At 43.4% G+C, this 20,040-nt stretch overlaps 1 protein-coding gene across 1 annotated transcript in view; it reads right to left on the bottom strand.

Annotated features, from left to right (window-relative positions):
- Positions 1–20,040, bottom strand: part of LOC122551357 (aryl hydrocarbon receptor-like) — a 163,061-nt gene that overhangs the window by 71,226 nt on the left and 71,795 nt on the right. Inside the window, exon 3 of the mRNA XM_043693099.1 lies at positions 7,404–7,519. Coding sequence (XP_043549034.1) covers positions 7,404–7,519 — 116 coding nt within the window. The remainder of the gene's footprint in view (positions 1–7,403; positions 7,520–20,040) is intronic.

The following is a 20,040-nucleotide window of genomic DNA, read 5'->3' on the forward strand; positions in this document are numbered from 1 at the left end:
GCCTTGATACGTTAGCATTACAAGTGCACACCTAAACATTCCTTGTATGTTATGAGGGATTCTGCCTCTCCTATCCTTATGGGCAGTGAATTCCAGATTCCCACCACCCTCTGGGTGAAAAGTGCTTTCCTCACATTTCATCTAAGCCTTACCTTAAATCCATGTCCCTAGACATTGATCCCTCCATCAGGGGCAAAGTTTCTTCCTGTCTACCTTTCTAACCTTTAAGAGAATCAAGGGCTTTGGGGAAAAGGCAGGAAAATTGAGTTGTGAGCTATCAGGTCGGTGATGATCTCATTGAATAGTGGTACGGACTCAATGGGCAGACTTCTGCTCCTACATCTTTTGACAGCCTTTGCTAAGAGTAGGATTCCCTGGTTGCTACTCCTGTCTTCAACCTCACCAAGATAACCACCCTCCATGTCTCCACCAGAGGTACGGCCACAGAATATGCCTTCATATAAACGTAATGTCAAACACAATGGCAGGAAGGGGGAGTGGAGGGAGAGGTAGAGTAAAGATGGTGAATTTGGTAGCACAAAGATTTTGCTGCAGAGCTACAATTTCACAGGCCTATATCAATAGCGCAGAGAATGGGAGTTCAAATCTCCCCATGGTAGTTTGAGAAAGTCTTTCTTTGAAACCTGGGAAATAAAATATTAGTACAGGAACGTGAAATGATTGTTAGCTAACTGGCTTATTAAAATAACATCATTATGGTGGCAGATGCCAAATACAATAATGCTATAAATCAAACATAATCATAATTCATAACATTTGTTATATATAATTGTAATAAAAATAAAGTATAAGCTAATGAAAACATTGCATAATTATAAACAATACAATATAAAAATAATTTATTAGAATTGACATAAAGTCAAAGCTTTAGATCTTTAGGGCTGGGACACAAGAAATCAACCTTAGAAAAGGGATAGCAATTTATACAGCATGTGAAGAGGATGTGGACTGGTTAGATTGTGGTTGGCACAAGGGTGGTTAGCTATCAAGCTTTGTTAGCTGCTGAAACCCATTGTTGTTACCCAGGTCTAGACTACATGCAACTCTCAAGACCAGTGCCAACATGGTCATCACTCACCAGTTCTACAAAGTGGCCTAGAAAACGATTTAACTGGATTGAACTACTACACCGCTCCAAGGACAAGAAAACAACAATTGGCTCTCCTCATTACTCCTCATCTCTACTGCAGCTAAGACGGTGGTGCGCAGATCTCGGAGTCAGAGTCTGACTCAAGTCCTACTCCAGAGAATTTATCACAACAATCTAGGCTGCCACTCGAGTGCAGGACTGAGGATGTGCTGCATAGTTGGAGGTGCTGCACAGTTAGATGGGATGTGAAATCAATGCTCTCTCTGTGGGTGAATACAAAGATCCCTTGGGCTTATTTTGAAGAATAGCAGGATGGGGACAGTCCCCCTGATGCGCTGCCAGATATATTTATCCTTCAAACAGCATCACAATATCAGAGGACTGGGTCATTACCATCATTGCCATTCATGGGACTTTGCTGTGTGTACATCAGCTGCAAGATTCCGATTCTGCAACATTTCACAAGTCCTTCACTAGTTGGAAAAGTGCTTTACGATGTCCAAGGTTGTGTCAGGTACGAAGCAACGTTGCACGTTTTCTTTTCTGCTGATCCTGGGGAGCGGTGGTTGCAAGGGGAGCAGCAAGAGGGGACATTAATGCTTTGACAACTGCTCTCTGAGAGCAACCAGTGACTGAATGTTGGGCCTTTCTGAAACCACACCAGATGAGAATTGATCAACTGAGGTTTAGTGTTTGGGTGGTAGCGCGTGGGGAAAGCTTCAACAGCAGATGTCACCACCGCTGTAAAACTGTGTCCTTCCGGTCTGTAAACACACCCGGGTGGTTCTGACTTTCTGACATTACAAAAGCTGGAAATCTGTGAGTCACAAAGTTCTCTGACATATGAGGGTCCCACGCACTGGCAAAAGAATCTCTTTCATCCCGAGCTGCTCGCTGGCGCAAAGTTCAATCGTTAAGAATTATTACAGTAAAGAGAACACAGTTTTGCAAAAGCTGAACTCGTGGAGAGGAAGAAATAATGGAACAATATTTTTCCAAGCACAATGCCAAAACTGACAAGTCGAATCTTTTTCTCTTGCTGCCAAATTCAACCCCACTGCTATTATATTAAAGCAAAACTTAATGGAATGGGTTCCCATGTGTTTGGTTAGTGTATATTGAAAACACATTATATCTGAGATTGTTACTTGGTTCACATTTTTCCTCAACAAATATTAAATCGTTATTCTAATTTTCTCCCGTTGGCAAAAGGCAGGTCTCTTTCATAAAACAAAAACTCATCAGTGACTTTAATACATTGAAGACAAGTTTAATTCCCTTCATGATTCGAATTCTCGCTATCTCCTCCATCTCAGAGTCTCTCTCACCTCCTCCAGACCATCAACACTGTGGGGGCTCAATGCACCTCCAATTCTGGCCCCTTACACATCCCTGATTTTAATCACTTGCTCATTGGTGGTGGAGCCTTCCCCTGCCTCAGTCCCAAGCTATGTAATTCTTTCCCTAAATGTCTCAATCTTCTTACCTCCTGTTTTTCCTTTCTAGTGCACCCTAAAATACTTCCCAAAGTTTGGTCAGAGGCACTATAAAACACATAACCTATCATACAATACCATTTCATACAATCTTATATACTTCTATGCTACTAGCAAAACTAATGTCATTTACAAGATACCATGCAAGAATTGTAAAAAACACTGCACCAGACAAACTAGCAGGAAACTTGCCACCAGGATACATGAACATCAACTAGCCACCAAAATACTTGACGCACTATCACTAATTTCTATACACACAGACAAAGGACGACACCACTTTGACTGGGACAACACACACATCCTAGGACAGACGAAACAAAGACACGCACGAGAAGTCTTAGAGGCGTGGCATTCTAACCATAACTCCATCAATAAACACATTGATTTAGATCCTATCTACTTTCCCTTGGAAAAAAAGAACCGGAAGTGACATCACTCACCTTAAGAAACCAAGGCCTATAAATAGAGAGGTGGGACAAACCACCAGCACTTCACCGGAGACTCTCACTGATGATGTTACCTAGTCATGGTGACGAAACATCTGAAAACAAACCTTCCAGCTCAGTGAGCTAATTTACACACTTATACTTCAATATTAACACATGGTATATGGGGCAATGCCATGCTGTACTGTATCATATCATACTGTAGAGTACCACTCCATACCATACCATACCAAACATATCCTGAAATACCATGCTAATCGGTATAGTTCAATTTCATTCTATACAGTGCAGTGCCATACCATACCTTTTAATGGCATATTATACCATACAGTATGGCATCAAACAGCACCATACCATACATACACCCTCATAGTGTTCCAGTGTAATACTTAATTGTACATTCACCCACTGGGCTAAGTGAATCATGATGCTCCATTTCAGTATAAGTCCAGTTAACCCTCCAGCATCTAACACCATTCAGTCTCTTTCATGTTATGAACAGAAGCTGTAGAATGTTAAAAAAAAAGAACATTTTTGTCCTTTTTATCAGAGAATGAAGCAGCAGGAAGGACATTTTCAATGATTTGAAGTTCACTTCCTTCCGATTCAAGATGTTTGAGGCTTTTTTGGCACGTTACTGACAGCTTTTGCTCCTTAAGAACGTCGGTCAAAAGCTGATGGCTTTTCGGTCGCAACCTGTGAAATGACAGCCACAGAGACACGGTCATGAGCACTGCCTCTGAGCTGAAACCTATTCCAATCAGAAAAATGAGCTAAAATTCACGTATTGCGGATGCTGCATCAGCAGCTTTTCATATTGGCTCCAGCCAGCTGTCCACCTTACCTGAGATGGGGAGGTTGTCACTTCAAGGCTTAACAGTGTAGAAGCAGGAGGAAGATTCCTCCAGTTGGGACAGGGGGTGGGGGTGGAATCGAGAACCAAGGGGATGCAGACTGAGAAGAAGAGGTCAGTCATTTCAGACTGAGCGGAGGAGGAATTTCCTCATTCGGTGGGTGGGAATCTCTGGAATTCCCTGCAGCAGGGGGCTGTGGAGGCTCACTTACTGAATATACATAAGCCTCATAAGCCTCATATTAATAAATTGCTACATGAGGAAATCAAAGGATAATGTATGGGAAAGAGGTATTGAGGCAGATGAGCCATGACCTCATTAAATACTGGAGTGTGCTCAAAGTCTGATTGGCCTACTCCTGGTTCTTTAGCTCTTGACCCAGAGCAGTGAGAAATTGGAACCCATGTCCACAGGGAATTATTTTAGGTGAATTGCACATTTTCACTCCAGAGATGCCAAATAAACACAAGCACATGAGGAGAACAGAAGGGTATGTTGAAAGGGTGACATGAAATAGGAGCGGGAGAAGATTCCTTTGGAGAAAGAATGAACTGTTTCTGTGCTATAAAGCAAGCAACCGATAATATGAAGATTAAAGTTCACCGAAAATGCAAGTCTACTGACGTGGGGGTAGAGTGTTAAATAGGGTTTCATATTCATCGATAAAGATGATCAGAGCAGATGCTGCATTAGGTTATCACAGTGACTTCCCAACTCCTCCACTTGTTGCCAGGGGATTCATTAGCTGCAGGAGGACGGGCGGACAGTCTTTCAGTTCCACACTGCCTGGAATACCTTAAAATAATCCCCAGCCACACAGATGTCCTGGACTTGATTAAATCTAACAGTATTTACGCAACTGAGGAATCACAGTTCTGCAGATGTGTTGGTCCCACAGGCATCTAATGTGGTCAGTTTGAGGAGAGTGGGAGAATTCCCCAACTTCACACCATCAGCTTTGGATTTCCTGCAACTTAGAATTGATTGACAGTTCAGCTTTCAGTAATAGGTGGTATGAAAAGGAAAATTCACTGGTGGGAGTTGATGCCAGAATCGAAAGAGGTTTTCATGCTCTTGGCTAAGAAAATTCAAACTAATTTTCAAAAGCACACTTCAGGGTCTGGATATCCCAGTCAGGCAGGAAGGAGTGACATGCACGACCTTTATTCTGAAAGCTGACCCAGCAATGCACACATCCCAAGAAAAAATAAAATTATAAAACAGACCACAGACATTATTTGGGCATTTGAGCAACCACTCAAAGCTATAAGAGACTACAGAGAGACTGTGGGCAGGGCAAGGACACATACACTCCCTCGCCCTCCACTACCTATAACTGCCTGGTTAAAAACATGCAGCTGTGTTCATTTGCTATTTGGGGTGGTGCCTTTTTGTATGTAGAAGTGTATCAGTTATTCTGAAAAAAAGCTTTGCTGCAAACCTATGCTTCTTATCGTGTGCCAACATAAGTACAGCGGTGTCTAAGAAAAAGATTCCCTGTGTGTTGTGCCTTTAAATTTACGCAGAGAATAAACATGTACGCTCCAAAAGCCAAAGTATTTCACTCAAGTATCAAAAGGTAGCACTTGAGCGAATCTCTGATCAAATCTTCCCCCATCTCCAAATTCACCTTGAGAGAGGGCTTCACATTCCATCCATGGGCACTTACAGACACTTGAGCATATGTGCAATTCACAATTAAATACATCTGTCTGCACGATACATTAGAATACCTCCAAATGATCTATAACCACAGTGACAAACAAACGTAAGGATGATTAATTAATCATTTACAAGTAGCTAATGTCCTTCCTCCAGCCCCTTGAGGGGGCAAGCATCCCAGAAGATGTCAGTTTCAGGTATACCTGCTGCAATTTGCTGGGCAAGGCTTTTAAAATTTGAGATTGACAGTGCCGTGTTTGCAAGACAATGGCCTTGGGCCACAATGTAGTGGATTCTACTTCACTCTCTCAACTGAAAGAAGGAGAATTGCTGTGGTGTCTTTTGTTCGTTAAAATCCTTTTAGTTTTTAGCTGTTTTTCAATTAGAAATCCTTTTAGTAATTTTTTAGTTTGCATGCGTCAATGAGTTTTTCATGTGTGGCAAAGATGTCATTCTTCCTTCTCCAGGGCACCCCTATTGGCTGCTATTTTTCCCGTTTTTCAGTCGACTTATTCTTCAATATCCTCCTTGAGATTGGCATTGAGGACTTCACCTTCATTAGGAAAAAGCAGGAATTGTAATGTTAAAGGTGTTGTCAACTCCTGTCTCAATTTGACAGAAATAATTGAGCTAAGAGTTTAGCGTATGCAACCACCCACAGCAAAGAAACTCAGAAACTGATTTCCTTAATAGTTGCGTGCCATGCTGTGTTTGATCACCTTTTCCTGTTGCTTTTGGTTTGCTGACAAAATGAGGCTTGAGTTCATTGCTCTGTCCCTCCAAAACATTGAATCCAGCCTCCTCCCCACCCCCAATACCTCAACTTATGATTCCTTCATATCTTGGCTTGAATGAAGCTTTACAAGGAAGGGAGGATGAAAGGTAGACAGCCCGAAGACTCAATCACGTTGCCAGTGCTTAAAGGCTGGTGTAGCTGCCTGGTCTCTTGACAGCTGGTCTCCATTGCAACTTTAAATGACTGCCTTACTTCATGGAATCCCTACAGTGTGTAATCAGGCCATTTGGCTAAAGGAGACCGTACTGACCCTCCACGAGTATCCCACCTGGACCCGGTCCAATCCCTGTAACCCTGCGTTCCCCAGGGGTGATCCACCTAGCCTGCCCAACCCTGGACACAATGGAGCAATAAAGCACGGACAATCCATCTAGCCTGCACATCTTGGGACTGTGGGAGGAAACCAGAGCACCTAGAGGAAACCCACACAGACACGGGGAGAATATACAAGCTCTACACAGACATAAACTAGCTGCCCTTGTGAAGGTGATGGCGAGCTGCTTTCTTGAACTGCTGCGGTCCGCTTGGTGTAGCTAGGCCCACAACTCCGTTAGGGAGGGAGCCTCAGGATTTTGATACTGATCTTAAGCTGCTTCTGTCAAGAAAAGACAGTTCCACGGTTGAGTGGTGGTGTAAATGTGGTGGAGCTTTGTCTCAAACGCTGAGGGTCACTCAGGCCCTCTGATGATCCTATTGGCAGGTCCTCTTAACTCGCTAAATTTACAACTGCCAGAGTTAATCATGTCTTAAGTTAACCCAATGCCAGACTCCACTTATGCAGCTGCCAACTTCTTCCATTATATCTACTTATCTTGCATTGGAAACTCAGTTTTTTTGTTTTGCATTCTGCAAATAACCAGAGCATAAAGAACTTGCTGAAAAATTCTTTTAGTTTCATGCTATGGTGACCTTTACACTCAAGAGTTCTTTTATTAAGGTTTATTCTCCTTAATACATGGGGAACAAAATGATGGAGTGGTGTATATATCTCAGCATTAACTGGGCCATACCAGCTATCTAGCCTAAAGCACTGACCTGCAATAAAAGCTCTCCCTCTGGCAGGACACCGTCCGCCAATCCCAACACTTTCCTGTTGCCATGGTTGCCGCTTCCGTCGGCGATCTTGTTACAGCTGTGGTTCTTCAAGGCAACTGCAATGAAGCACAGTAATGGGTTTAACACAACCATAATATTTACAGAAGCACTGCTGTGCACGTCAAAACCTTTCAGTCCATTGGCGTTCACACACCATGCAGTTGACTATGAGTGACAGCAATGCCTACACCTTCTCCCAGGGATTACACCAAAATCCATAAACATATTCATGACAACATCAGCTCAAAGGCGGCCACATGGGTATGCTGTAACGTGGGATATCGAGTACGCAGGAGATATACTATACAAAATTGTCGGTAGGCGATGCACTTCTCTGCCTGAGTTAAAAATAATCAAAATTAAGTGGGAAGATTGATAATTGGCAATAACACCCTCTGCCATTATACGACCGATCATTCACTTTACCTTATTCACAGTATGAGTTTTCCTGCAGATAGTGGTTATGATTTTCCAAAATTCCCTAGATTCTGGAACTGTCTTAGTCAATGGAAAGTAGGAAAATGAATCCCTACGCCTTAACAAAAGCAGCAAGAGAGGGAACAAGGAACTACAGGCCAGTTAGCCTGTCACAATCATTGAGAAAGCGCTAGAATCTATCAGTAAGAAAGATTTAGCAATACACTTTAAAAAACACTATGAAAAGAGATAGTCATGTTACTTCATGGAAGGGAAATGATGTTTGATGAATACACGGAGGTTTTTTGAGGATGTAAACAGTGGGGTTGATGAAGGGGAATCAGTAGTTGTCATATACTTGGATTTCTAAAAGGTAAAAACTCAGGTGCCACACAAAAGATTAACAGGGAAGATAAAGGCTCATGTAATAGGGGTATTGGATTAACCTGGTTAGAGGATTAGTGAACTGACAGGAAACAAAGCATAGGCATTAATAAGACATGTTCAAATTGGCACACAATGACATGTGAAATTCTGGAAGGATCAATGCTGGGACTTCAACAATTTACAATCTATACTGATGATTTAGATGAAGAGATAGAGAGTAATGTATCTAAGTCTGCTAAGCTACAAAGCTAAGTCAAAGTTAAGACGTGATTAGGGCACAGAGATGCAAATACAGACAAATAGGTTAATTAAGCAGGCAGAATAAATGGAAGATATAGCATAATGCAGGGGGAATTTGAAGCTATTGACTTTTATCATCAGAATAGAAAAATAGAATATCTATATCATGCTTGAACTTTGAACTTATAAATGTTGATGTTGATGTTCAGAGAGACTTGGGTGCACAAGGTGTGCAGATATGCCAAGCAATTCAGAAGGCCAGAATCCCTCTCAAACTGCAGGATGAATTTTATCATATAATGGCCACTGCCCCCAGAGATTCCTTCACCTTAAGCTCCCTAATCAAGTCTGCCTCGTTACACATCACCAAATCCAGAATTCCCTGTTCCCTAGTAGGATCTACCATAAACTACTCCAATAAACCACTTTGTAGATACACCACAAATTCCATTTCTTGAGAACCACTACCAACATGATTTCCCAGGTTCCCCTGTACATTGAAGTTCCCCATAATTATGTGATAGTGCCTTTCTTACCTGCCTTTACTACCTCCTGATTTATTTTCTCCCCCATACCCTGACTACTATTAGGAGGCCTGCACACAATTCCTATCAAAGCCAGTTTTCCCTTTGCAGTTCCTCAACTCTACACACATACGCTTTCTGATTCCACGTCATCTCTTGCTATTGACTTAATATTGTTTCTTCCTAACAATGTCACCTTGCCCCCTCTGGCCACCTGCCTGTCCTTTCTATAGGACATGTGTCTTTGGTTATTTAGTTCCCAGCCCAGATCCCCTTGCAGCCATGTCTCTATGATACCCATAACATCGTACCTACCAATTTCAATCTGCTCATTGTTTTGTATACTGTATGCATTTAAGTACAACACCTTCAGTCCTGCATTAACTGCACCACCCCTTCTCATAGTTGTCACCTCATTTGCTGCGCCCAAAATTAGATTCCTGACCCTTTCCATTCTCTTTGTCCTGTTACTTATTCTGGAAACATTAATAACCTCTGCTGAGCCCTCACCAAATTCAATATTTTCCATAATTTTCCTGAAGTCAGGCCCACTATTTAGTCTAAAGTCCTATCCACAGCCCTAGTTATGGTCCCAACAGAAAAGCTCCCTCCTTCCCCAGTACTGGTGCCAATGTCCCATGAATTCAAACCTGTTTCTTTCCCATCAACCTTTGAGCTAAATGTTTCCCTCTTTAATCTGGTTAACCCTGTGCCAATTTGCTGGGGCTCAGTTTTTAATCCAGAGATTATCATCTTTATGGTTCGGCTTTTTAACTTAGCCCCTAGTTGCTCGTATTCCTTCAGCAGAATCTCCTTCTTCTTTCTACCAACATCAGTGGTATCCACATGGGCCACGTCAACTAGATCGTCCCCCTCCGATTCCAGGTTCCTCTGCAGCCCAGATGAAATATCCTGAACCTGGGCACCATGCAGATAACACGGGCTTTGGGACTCTCAATCTCGGCCACAGACAACTGTGTTTATTCCCCTTACAATACTATCCCTGATCATAATTACATTTCACTCTTCTCCCACTTTTGAATGTGTACATTAATAACCTCGGCTGAGTACATGCTATGGTCAGTTTATTCACCCTCCCCACAGCTGCCACTCTATTCCACACATAGAGCAAGAATCTCATATGTGTTAGACAGACACAAAGGCTGAGGTTCCTTCAGCACTGCCTCCTGGTTTCCTTTACTTGCCTCGCTTGTAGTCATATCCTCCCGTCCCTGACCACCGACTGAATTTGAGGTAATTAATCTAAGGGATGAGGCAGCCTCCTGAAACACACCGTCCAGACAACCCTCTCCTTCCCTGATGTGTGGCAGCATCCAAGCTCAGACTCCAGCTCATCGACTCTGAGCTGGAGTTCCTCGAGCAATCAACACTTGCTACAGATGTGATCACTATGAACCACAGTGGGGTTCACCAGCTCCCACATCATGCAGGAACAACACATCACCTAGCCACATCTCTATTTTAATTACTTCGTTCTTAATTTGATTTTGAACAATTTCGTTCTGGAAATTTTAGTTTGTAGCTTGTAAATATTTCCCTTATTTACCTTTAATTGCAAAATAGCCTATAAAAGTCAAATTAGTTGCTATCATCAACCAATGAACCTACGGTCTTTCGTGCTGGGCCCCTGATCCTGGGCTTCAGTTTATCCTGATATAAAAACCTTACAAACCATGAGCCCAAAATAAAGCAAGGAAAATGCACCTCTTCTCCTCTGCACTGAATTCCCACATTGTCTCCAAATTTCCCGAACTATACACTCACTCAGGCTGTGGTCAAGACAAATGACATACAGTCAGAGTCATAGAGATGTACAGCAGGGAAACAGACCCTTCGGTCCAACCCATTCACACCGACCAGATATCCCAACCCAATCTAGTCCCATTTCCCAGCACTTGGCCCATATCACTCTAAACTCTTCCTATTCACATACCATGTTGGCCTTCATTGCAGGATACTTGAAATAAGGAAATAAGGAAGAATCACTCGATTGGTCCCTGGGAGGAGAGGGTTTGTCACATGATGAGCGAGTTGAGTAACTCAGCTGTAAAGTTCCCGGAGTTTAGAAGAATAGGAGGTGATCTCATTGAAACACAGAGGATTCCAAAGGAACTTGACAGGGTAGATACTGACATGTTGCTTCGTTGTATTGACTGGGGAATGTAGATTATGCAGACACAGCCTCCTGAGAAAGGATCCAGTATTTCAGACTGAAGTGAGGAGAAACTTGTTCATTTAAATGGGTGTGAATGCTTGGAATTCTTCACCCCAGATGTGCCATTGTTGATGTGCCATATCTAACGCTGACACAGACAGATTTTTTGACCTCAAGCAGTAAGGGGAGTTGGAGCCCAAGGATCGTCAAGATCATGGTGAATGATGCACCAGGCTGGACTGGCGAGGGGTTCTGCTCCTGCTCTTATTTCTTACATTCTTGTATTCTGGTATGACAAAATAACCAGTCTATTCTACAAAAAAAGTTTACTAATTCATTATGAATGGTTCTCAGAGGGAATGTGGGGATTTAAATTGGAGTAGTGCTGGAAAAGCACAGTAGGTCAGGCAGCATCTGAGGAGCAGGCAAATCAATGTTTCGGGCAGAATCCCTCTCAGAGGGATTGTGCCCGATTGGAGGTCAATTGAATTGGTGAACAAGCTCTACATAGTGACTGGGACAATGGTGTGATTCCAGAGAGTGACAATGATGCTAACGTGATCTGTATTACTGAGCACAATTATCTGCTGCTCATCCACTACACAAGCAGCAGTATAACAATTGTCTGCAAAACTGATATGTGGAGAGATGTGTCTGAGTTGGACTTAGTGAAGCTGCTGATTTCTGCTCCTTACGGCAAGATTTGTAGATTTTGCAGACAAACTGACTTCCAAATCCAATAAATTTAAAGTGTAAGCAATTTGTTTCTTATATGATTCGGAGATGCCGGTGTTGGACTGGGGTGTACAAAGTTAAAAATCACACACCAGGTTATAGTCCAACAGGTTTAATTGGAAGCACTAGCTTTCGGAGCACTATCACAACCACCTGGTGTGTGTGATTTTTAACTTTATTTCTTATATATAGATTATGCTCCGATTTTGTAGTCATTTTCCAAGGAGTTTGGGAATTTGGGATTTAAGGGACAGCTTGTCAAGTATTTTCACCCGAAAGATAAAACATGGTAGACCCTGGAAAACTGTAACTAACTAAATCTGAAATCAATCAGTAGGTTGAGTAGCAACTGACAAGAATGAAACAGATTTAATAGTGCAGGGTTTGGACAATTGACCATTGACCTGAAATAATAAGATTATGTTGCTTCTCTTCAGTAATATTTCTCTTGTCATGACCACAGTTCAGAAGTCTGAAGTACTATCACCATTTTTAACTTGTAATTAAAAATTTAAAACAGGGCTAATACAGGCAAAAACAGTTGCAGATATAAATTAATTGGCTCTCTAGAGAGAGAGAAGAAGAGAGATAGAGAGCTCCATGGAATGTCACACTTAAAGACAGGAAGAAAACTTGTAATAATAATCCTTCAAAAGAGGAGGAGAAAGACGTCAATCAAAGTGCACTCTCTTGTGCTCCAAAGGTGATCTGACCATTGGAATCTCTAAGCCTTGCTCACGATACTTTGCAAGTGGACAATAACGTACTCCAGCGCAGAGAAGGGATGATCGGGAAGGGTGGGATGAGCGTGAGGCTTGGTGAGAAGGTTGGGATTTTGGGAGGAGCCTTGAAAGGGGTTTCAGGGATTTACGGAAGAAATTCCACCAGCTGAATGACCTCTATTGTAAAGGCTGCCCAACCTCAGTAATCCAGTTTGTATCCGATTAACAAATTCCAAGAAAGCAATCTTCCTTCCGTCAGTTGTTCATTGCTATTTCCCAACTGAGCAAGCCTATACTGATTGAACCCTGATGGTAATGAAGCATTTGTTGAATATTTGATCAATCCAATTTGAATTCAAAGGATACCATGCTGAAAAGTCCAACCCTTATACAGGCTGTCTACCAATTGCTCTGAATTCAGATTGTGTTCATCCAATAAGGTTGCCTGTTGAGTAATAAAATCTCTGCCAAACCATTCATATCTGTCCTTCCCATTCTCTATAGGCACCATCTAAAACTTTACACAGCTAACAGGGGCTCTGGAAATATTGTGGAGGCTGTAACACAGCGAAATGTTTACTGACAAAAGACATTCAAAATGCAGATCACAAAAGTACTTAAGCTCAGAGGGCTGGAACAGACAGACATTTAATGGTGAAATCACCTGTTTTCTGTTGTACAAAGCACCGAAAGGCATAGGGATCACAGGAGGAAACAGAACTCCTGAAACATATGAAAGAAAGTGAAACTGCTCTGAACAGATGGGAAGATGCAAAAGAGTTGATGATCGATCCTAACCCTAACCATCCAGCCCCTTCCTGTTCCCTAATCCCACATCTGACCAATCCGACTTCACCTGCAATCACTGGCTGCAATCTGTTCTGCTGTATATTATCCTGATTTTTTGTGTACACTCTGCAATGTTGCCAAACCCTACAGACATGTCTGCAAAAAAGGCATTTTCTCTTGTATGCCAGTACCACTAGGGAAGGGTGAAAGTGAATCCAACTGTCCTTAATTATTTAAGCTGTGACCCTCCCCCCCTTCCTCCCTGCACACTGTGCTGTGCCTTCATGTCTTAATAGCTTCAGGTTTGCTTGGTTTCTCTGTCATCTCTTTCCAGTTGGTCCCCTCCTCCTCTCCAGTTGGTAATGAGTTGCCAAGTTCCAGCACACCGTGCAAGGCCCTTTTCTTCAATGTGACAGTTTAGGCATTATCCCTCTCAGTCCACTTCCTGCTTGCTGGCAAGACAGACCACAACAAGATTCTGCCCCGGGTTTCCTTCCCAAGGAGCTGACATCCTTTCGTTTTGAGAAGACTGTAACTCTACAGCAACAGAATGTCAGAGGTGGTGTCTCCTTGTTACACCCTTCCTTCTCAGAGAACTTTCCACTGACCAGAGTTAGTGTGAACCAACAATTAAACCACATGAAATCATTGAAGGCTATCCAATTTGTTGCTTTTCTCTTAGAGGGTGTATTGGCAGAGTGAGTATGTTACTGAACCAGAAATCCAGAGGCCTGGTAATCCAAGATGGAGGACGGGAAAAATTTCTGGCTGTAACAGGCTACTCCTTTTTTGAGGCATTTTAGGTGTTGGAGATGATTTCCTCGAATTTCAGGAGCAGCAATTACTGTCTTATATGCTATTGCATTGTTTTGGAACTTTGGAGAAAGAAAAAGTCAAAATAATAGCACCTCTCCATTTGCCAAAAGGTGCAAGGGAGGAGCGAAGGACTGCTGAGAAGGTGAGTATAACAGTTTAAAAAACTTACCTCAGGCACCGGGGCCTCCATTTGCCAAGAGGTGTGAGGTAGAAGCGGAGGACTGCTGGGAAGGTGAGTATAAAACATTTTTTTCAACAGAGCGGTGAGGAGAGAGGGCAGAGAGAAACGAGGGCTGCTGGGAAGTTTTTAAGTGGGTGAGATCTAAACCCGAGACCCGACACCGTAGGGCCTTCCTCCCACCCACCGCCTCTGACCTTACTAAAAGTCTGTAAACTCGGTAAGTTTTCAGGTTTCTCACTTTTTTTTCTTCTCTTCTCTTGTTTAGCTCTGTGAGGGCTTTCAGAGTAGCAGAATATGGAGGTTGGGGCAGTTGCATATTCCTTCTGCAGAATGTGGCAGGTGAGAGACACTTCACATGTGTCTGCCGACCACATCTGCAGGAAGTGCACCCAACTCCAGCTCCTCGAAAACCAAGTTAGGGAACTGGAGCTGGAGCTGGTTGAACTACGGATCATCCGGAAGGCTGAGAGGGAAATTGAGAGGATGTACAGGGAGGTGATCACTCCCCAGACACAGGATTAGGACAGCTGGGTTACTGTCAGGGGGAAGGAAAGGGAACTGACGATCAGAGGAGGGATTCCCTATGGCCTTCCCCTCAGCAATAAATATACCACTTTGGATACTGCTGGTGGGGACGGCCAACCAGGGGGAAAGCCATAGTTGTCAGGTCTCTGGCACTGAGCCTGGCACTGTGGCTCAGAAGGGGAGGGGGAAAATAGAAAAGCTCTAGTGGTAGGGGACTTAATAGATGGATTGACAGGAGATTTTGTGGTCAGGAACGGGACTCCAGGAAGGTATGTTGCCTCCCTGGTGCCAGGGTCCGGGATGTCGCTGATCGGGTTTACAAGTTTCTGAAGGGGGAGGGTGAGCAGCCAGAAATCGTGGTACATATTGGCACCAATGATATAGCCAGGAAAAGGATTGAGGATCTGAAAAGTGACTACAGAGAGTTAGGTTGGAAGCTGAAGAACAGGACGAGGAGTGATGTCAGGTTTGCTACCGGTGCCACAAGATAGTGAGATGAGAAACAGTCAGCGAATGCAGCTTAACAAGTGGCTGCGAGGCTGGGGCAGGAGGGAGGGCTTCAGATACCTAGACCATTGGTATACCTTCTGGGGAAGGTGGGACCTGTACATGAAGGATGGGTTGCACCTGAACTAGAGGGGCACAAATGTCCTGGGTGGGAGATTTGCTTGTGTGATTCAGGAGGGTTTAAACTAGTTTGGCAGGAGGTTGGGAATCAGAGCCACATATTGAGAGGGGGGCAGTTGCAGATGGGGCAGTGACAGGATGTAGTGAATCTATCAGGAAGGTTTCTTAGGTGATGAAACAAAGGGATCGGTTAAAGTGTGTCTGCTTTAACACAAGGAGTGTCAGAAATAAGAGTGACAAACTTAGGGCATGGATCAGTACTTGGGGCTACGATGTTGTGGCCATAACAGAGACGTGGATTTCACAGGGGCAGGAATGGTTGCTTGATGTTCCAGGTTTTAGAATGTTTTAAAAAGAACAGTGAGGTTGGAAAAAGAGGAGGGGGTGTAGCATTGCTAATCAGAGAGTGCATCACAGCTACAGAAATGAAGGTTGTTGAGAAAGGTTTGTCTCCTGAGTCAGTATGTGTGGAAATTAGGAACAGCAAGGGAGCAGCCACCTCATTGGGGGTTTTCTACAGACCCCCTAATAGCAGTAGAGAGATTGAAGAACATATAGGTAGTTGTTGCGAATGATGCACAAGTTTGTTCCTCTGAGACAGGTAAGAAGGAGGAAGATTAAGGATGATGAGAACAGAGGAGCTTCTCGTCGAAAGGAAGAAGGCAGCTTACGTAAGGTGGAGGAAGCAAGGATCTAGAACAGTTTTGGAGGATTACAGGCTTGCAAGAAAGGAGCTTAGAAATGGACTGAGGAGAGCCAGGCGGGGGCACATGAAAGGCTGGGCAAGAAGGATTCGGGAGAACCCAAAGGCATTTTACTCATATGTGAGGAATAAGAGAATGATCAGGGAGAAGGTAGGGCCGAGCAGGGATAACATAGGGAACTTATGCGTGGAGTCTGAGCAGATAGGGAAAGCCCTAAATGAGTTTTTTGCTTCAGTTTTCACTACGAAAAAGGACCTTGTTGTGAATGAGAACTTTGAGGAGCAGGAAAACAGGCTTGAACAGATCGAGATTAATGAAGTTGATGTGCTGGAAATTTTGGAAAACATTAAGATTGATAAGTCCCCATGGCCAGACCAGATTTATCCTAAGCTGCTCCGGGAAGCAAGAAAGGAGGTTGCTAAGCTGCTGGCAAAGATCTTTGCCTCCTCACTCTCCACAGGAGTGGTACCGAGGATTGGAAGGAGGTGAATGTTGTTCCTCTTTTCAAGAAAGGTGATAGGGAAATCTCTGGCAATTACAGACCAGTCAGTCTTATTTCTGTGGTCAGCAAAATGTTGGAAAGAATTCTGAGGGATAGGATTTATGACTATTTGGCAAAGCATAGCATGATTAAAGGCAGTCAGCATGGCTTTGTGAGGGGCAGGTCATGCCTCACAAATCTCTGAGTTCTTTGAGGAGGTGACAAAACAAGTCAACGAAGGTCGAGCAGTGAATGTGGTATATATGGACTTCAGCAAGGCATTCGATAAGGTTCCCCATGGTAGGCTCATTCATAAAGTCAGGAAGTATGGGATACAGGGAGATTTGGCGATCTGGATTCAGAATTGGCTGGCTGACAGAAAGCAGAGAGTGGTTGTAGATGGAAAGTATTCTGCCTGGATGTCAGTGGTGAGTGGGGTCCCACAGCGATCTGTTCTTGGGGCTCTGCTCTTTGTGGTTTTTATAAATGACTTGGATGAGGAGGTTGGGAGGTGGGTTAGTAAATTTGCAGATGCCACAAAAGTTGGAGGTGTCATTGATAGTATCGAGGGCTATTGCAGGCTGCAGCGTGACATAGGCAGGATGCAGAGCTGGGCTGAGAAATGGCAAATGGTGTTCAACCTGGATAAATGCGAAGTGATGCATTTTGGAAGGTCGAACTCGAATGCTTAATATAGGATTAAAGACAGGATTCTTGGCAGTGTGGAGGAACAGAGAACAGAAGCCAGTCAAACAGTCAGGGCAGGCAGAGACAAGGTAGGACTAAAAAATTAAACTGCATTTATTTCAATGCAAGGGGCCTAACAGGGAAGGCAGGTGAACTGAGGGCATGGTTAGGAACATGGGACTGAGATATCATAGTAATTACAGAAATTTGGGTCAGGGATGGACAGAACTGGCTGCTTACTGTTCCAGGACACAGATGCTACAGAAAGGACAGAAAGGGAGGCAAGAGAAGAGGGGAAGTAGTGTTTTTGATAAGGGATAGCATTACAACTGTACAGAGGGAGGAGATTCCCGGAAATACATCCAGGGAAGTTATTTGGGTGGAACTGAGAAATAAGAAAGGGATGATCACCTTATTGGGATTGTATTATAGACCCCCTAATAGTCAGAGGGAAATTGAGAAACAAACTTGTAAGAAGATCCCAGTTACCTGGACGAATAATAGGGTGGTTATGCTGGGGGATTTTAACTTTCCAAACATATACTGGGACTGCTATAGTGTTAAGGGTTTAGATGGAGAGCAATTTGTTAAGTGTGTACAAGAACATTTTCTGATTCAGTACATGGATGTACCTACTAGAGAAGGTGCAAAACTTGACCTATTCTTGGGAAATAAGGCAGGGCAGGTGACTGAGGTGTCAGTGGGGGAGCACTTTGGGGCCAACAACCATAATTCTATTAGACTTAAAATAGTGATGGAAAAGGATCGACCAGATCTAAAAGTTGAAATTCTAAATTGAAGAAAGGCCAATTTTGACGGTATTGGGCAAGAACTTTCAAAAGCTGATTGGGGGCAGATGTTCGCAGGTAAAGGGACGGCTGGAAAATGGGAAGACTTCAGAAATGAGATAACGAGAGTTCAGAGAAAGTGTATTCCTGTCAGGATGAAAAGAAAGGCTGGTATGTATAGGGAATGCTGGGTGACTAAAGAAATTGAGGGTTTGGTTAAGAAAAAGAAGAAAGTCTATGTCAGGTATAAACAGGGCAGATCGAGTGAATCCTAAGAAGAGCATAAAGGCAGTAGGAGTATACTTAAGAGGGAAATCAGGAGTACAAAAAGGGGACATGAGATAGCTTTGGCAAATAGGGTTAATGAGAATCCAAAGGGTTTTTACAAATACATTAAGGACAAAAGGGTAACTAGGGAGAGAAAAGGGCCCCTTAAAGATCAGCAAGGTGGCCTTTGTGTGGAGCCACAGAAAATGGGGGAGATAATGAACAAGTATTTTGCATCAGTATTTACTGTGGAAAAGGACATGGAAGATATAGAATGTAGGGAAATAGATGGGGACATCTTGAAAAATGTCCATATTACAGAGGAGGAAATGCTGGATGTCTTGAAACGCATACAAATGGAGAAATCGCCTGCACCTGATCAGGTATACCCTAGAGCTCTGTGGGAAGCTAGGGAAGTGATTGCTGGGCCTCTTGCTGAGATATTTGTATCATCAATAGTCACAGGTGAGGTGCCGGTAGACTGGAGGTTGGCTAACGTGGTGCCACTGTTTAAGGAAGGTGGTAAGGACAAACCAGGGAACTGTAGACCAGTGAGCCTGAAGTCGGTGGTGGGCAAGTTGTTGGAGGGAATCCTGAGGGATGGGATATACATCCATTTGGAAAGGCAAGGACTGATTAGGGATAGTCAACATGGCTTCGTGCATGGGAAATCATGTCTCACAAACTTGATTGAATGTTTTGACGAAGTAACAAAGAGGATTGATGAGGGCAGAGCAGTAGATGTGATCTATATGGACTTCAGTAAGGCGTAGGACAAGGTTCCCCATGGGGGACTGATTAGATTAGATTAGATTGGATTACTTACAGTGTGGAAACAGGCCCTTCGGCCCAACAAGTCCACACCGACCCGCCGAAGCGCAACCCACCCAGACCCATTCCCCTACATTTACCCCTGCACCTAACACTACGGGCAATTTAGCGTGGCCAATTCACCTAACCTGCACATTTTTGCACTGTGGGAGGATACCGGAGCACCCGGAGGAAACCCACACAGACACGGGGAAAATGTGCAAACTCCACACAGTCAGTCGCCTGAGGCGACCATCTTCTTAAAACTCGCTCATTCTGTAATTTCTCAGCTGCCTCCTCCACCCCATATTAGTTTTGATAGTATCCACAAATTTAAAAAACTTTCTTCTCAAGTAATTTGATTTATTTAAGTGAAGCACTGAACTTCACACGTATTTATCAGTTTATATAAAAATGTTTTGCAGTGATTTGAACCAGTTGCATCTTGTTCACTACACAATCCTTGATTGGAGTTGGTAACCTGGGCTAATCAGGAAAGCCCTGACTAACCAATATAACCAGGAGAAAGAGTACACAGTATCCACCGACACCCTGGAGTTGTTCAGGGAGAGGTGGGCACCACAGGGAGTGGAGTGCATTATTTCCCCCTCCAACTCTGTTTTGATTTAATCCCTGCCCTCCCCTTCACTGTTTGATCACACAGCATTGCCCTTTGACGTGAAGGGCACTGCTTGTCACTT

Source organism: Chiloscyllium plagiosum, chromosome 7 (assembly GCF_004010195.1).
Source record: "Chiloscyllium plagiosum isolate BGI_BamShark_2017 chromosome 7, ASM401019v2, whole genome shotgun sequence".
NCBI lineage: Eukaryota > Metazoa > Chordata > Chondrichthyes > Orectolobiformes > Hemiscylliidae > Chiloscyllium > Chiloscyllium plagiosum.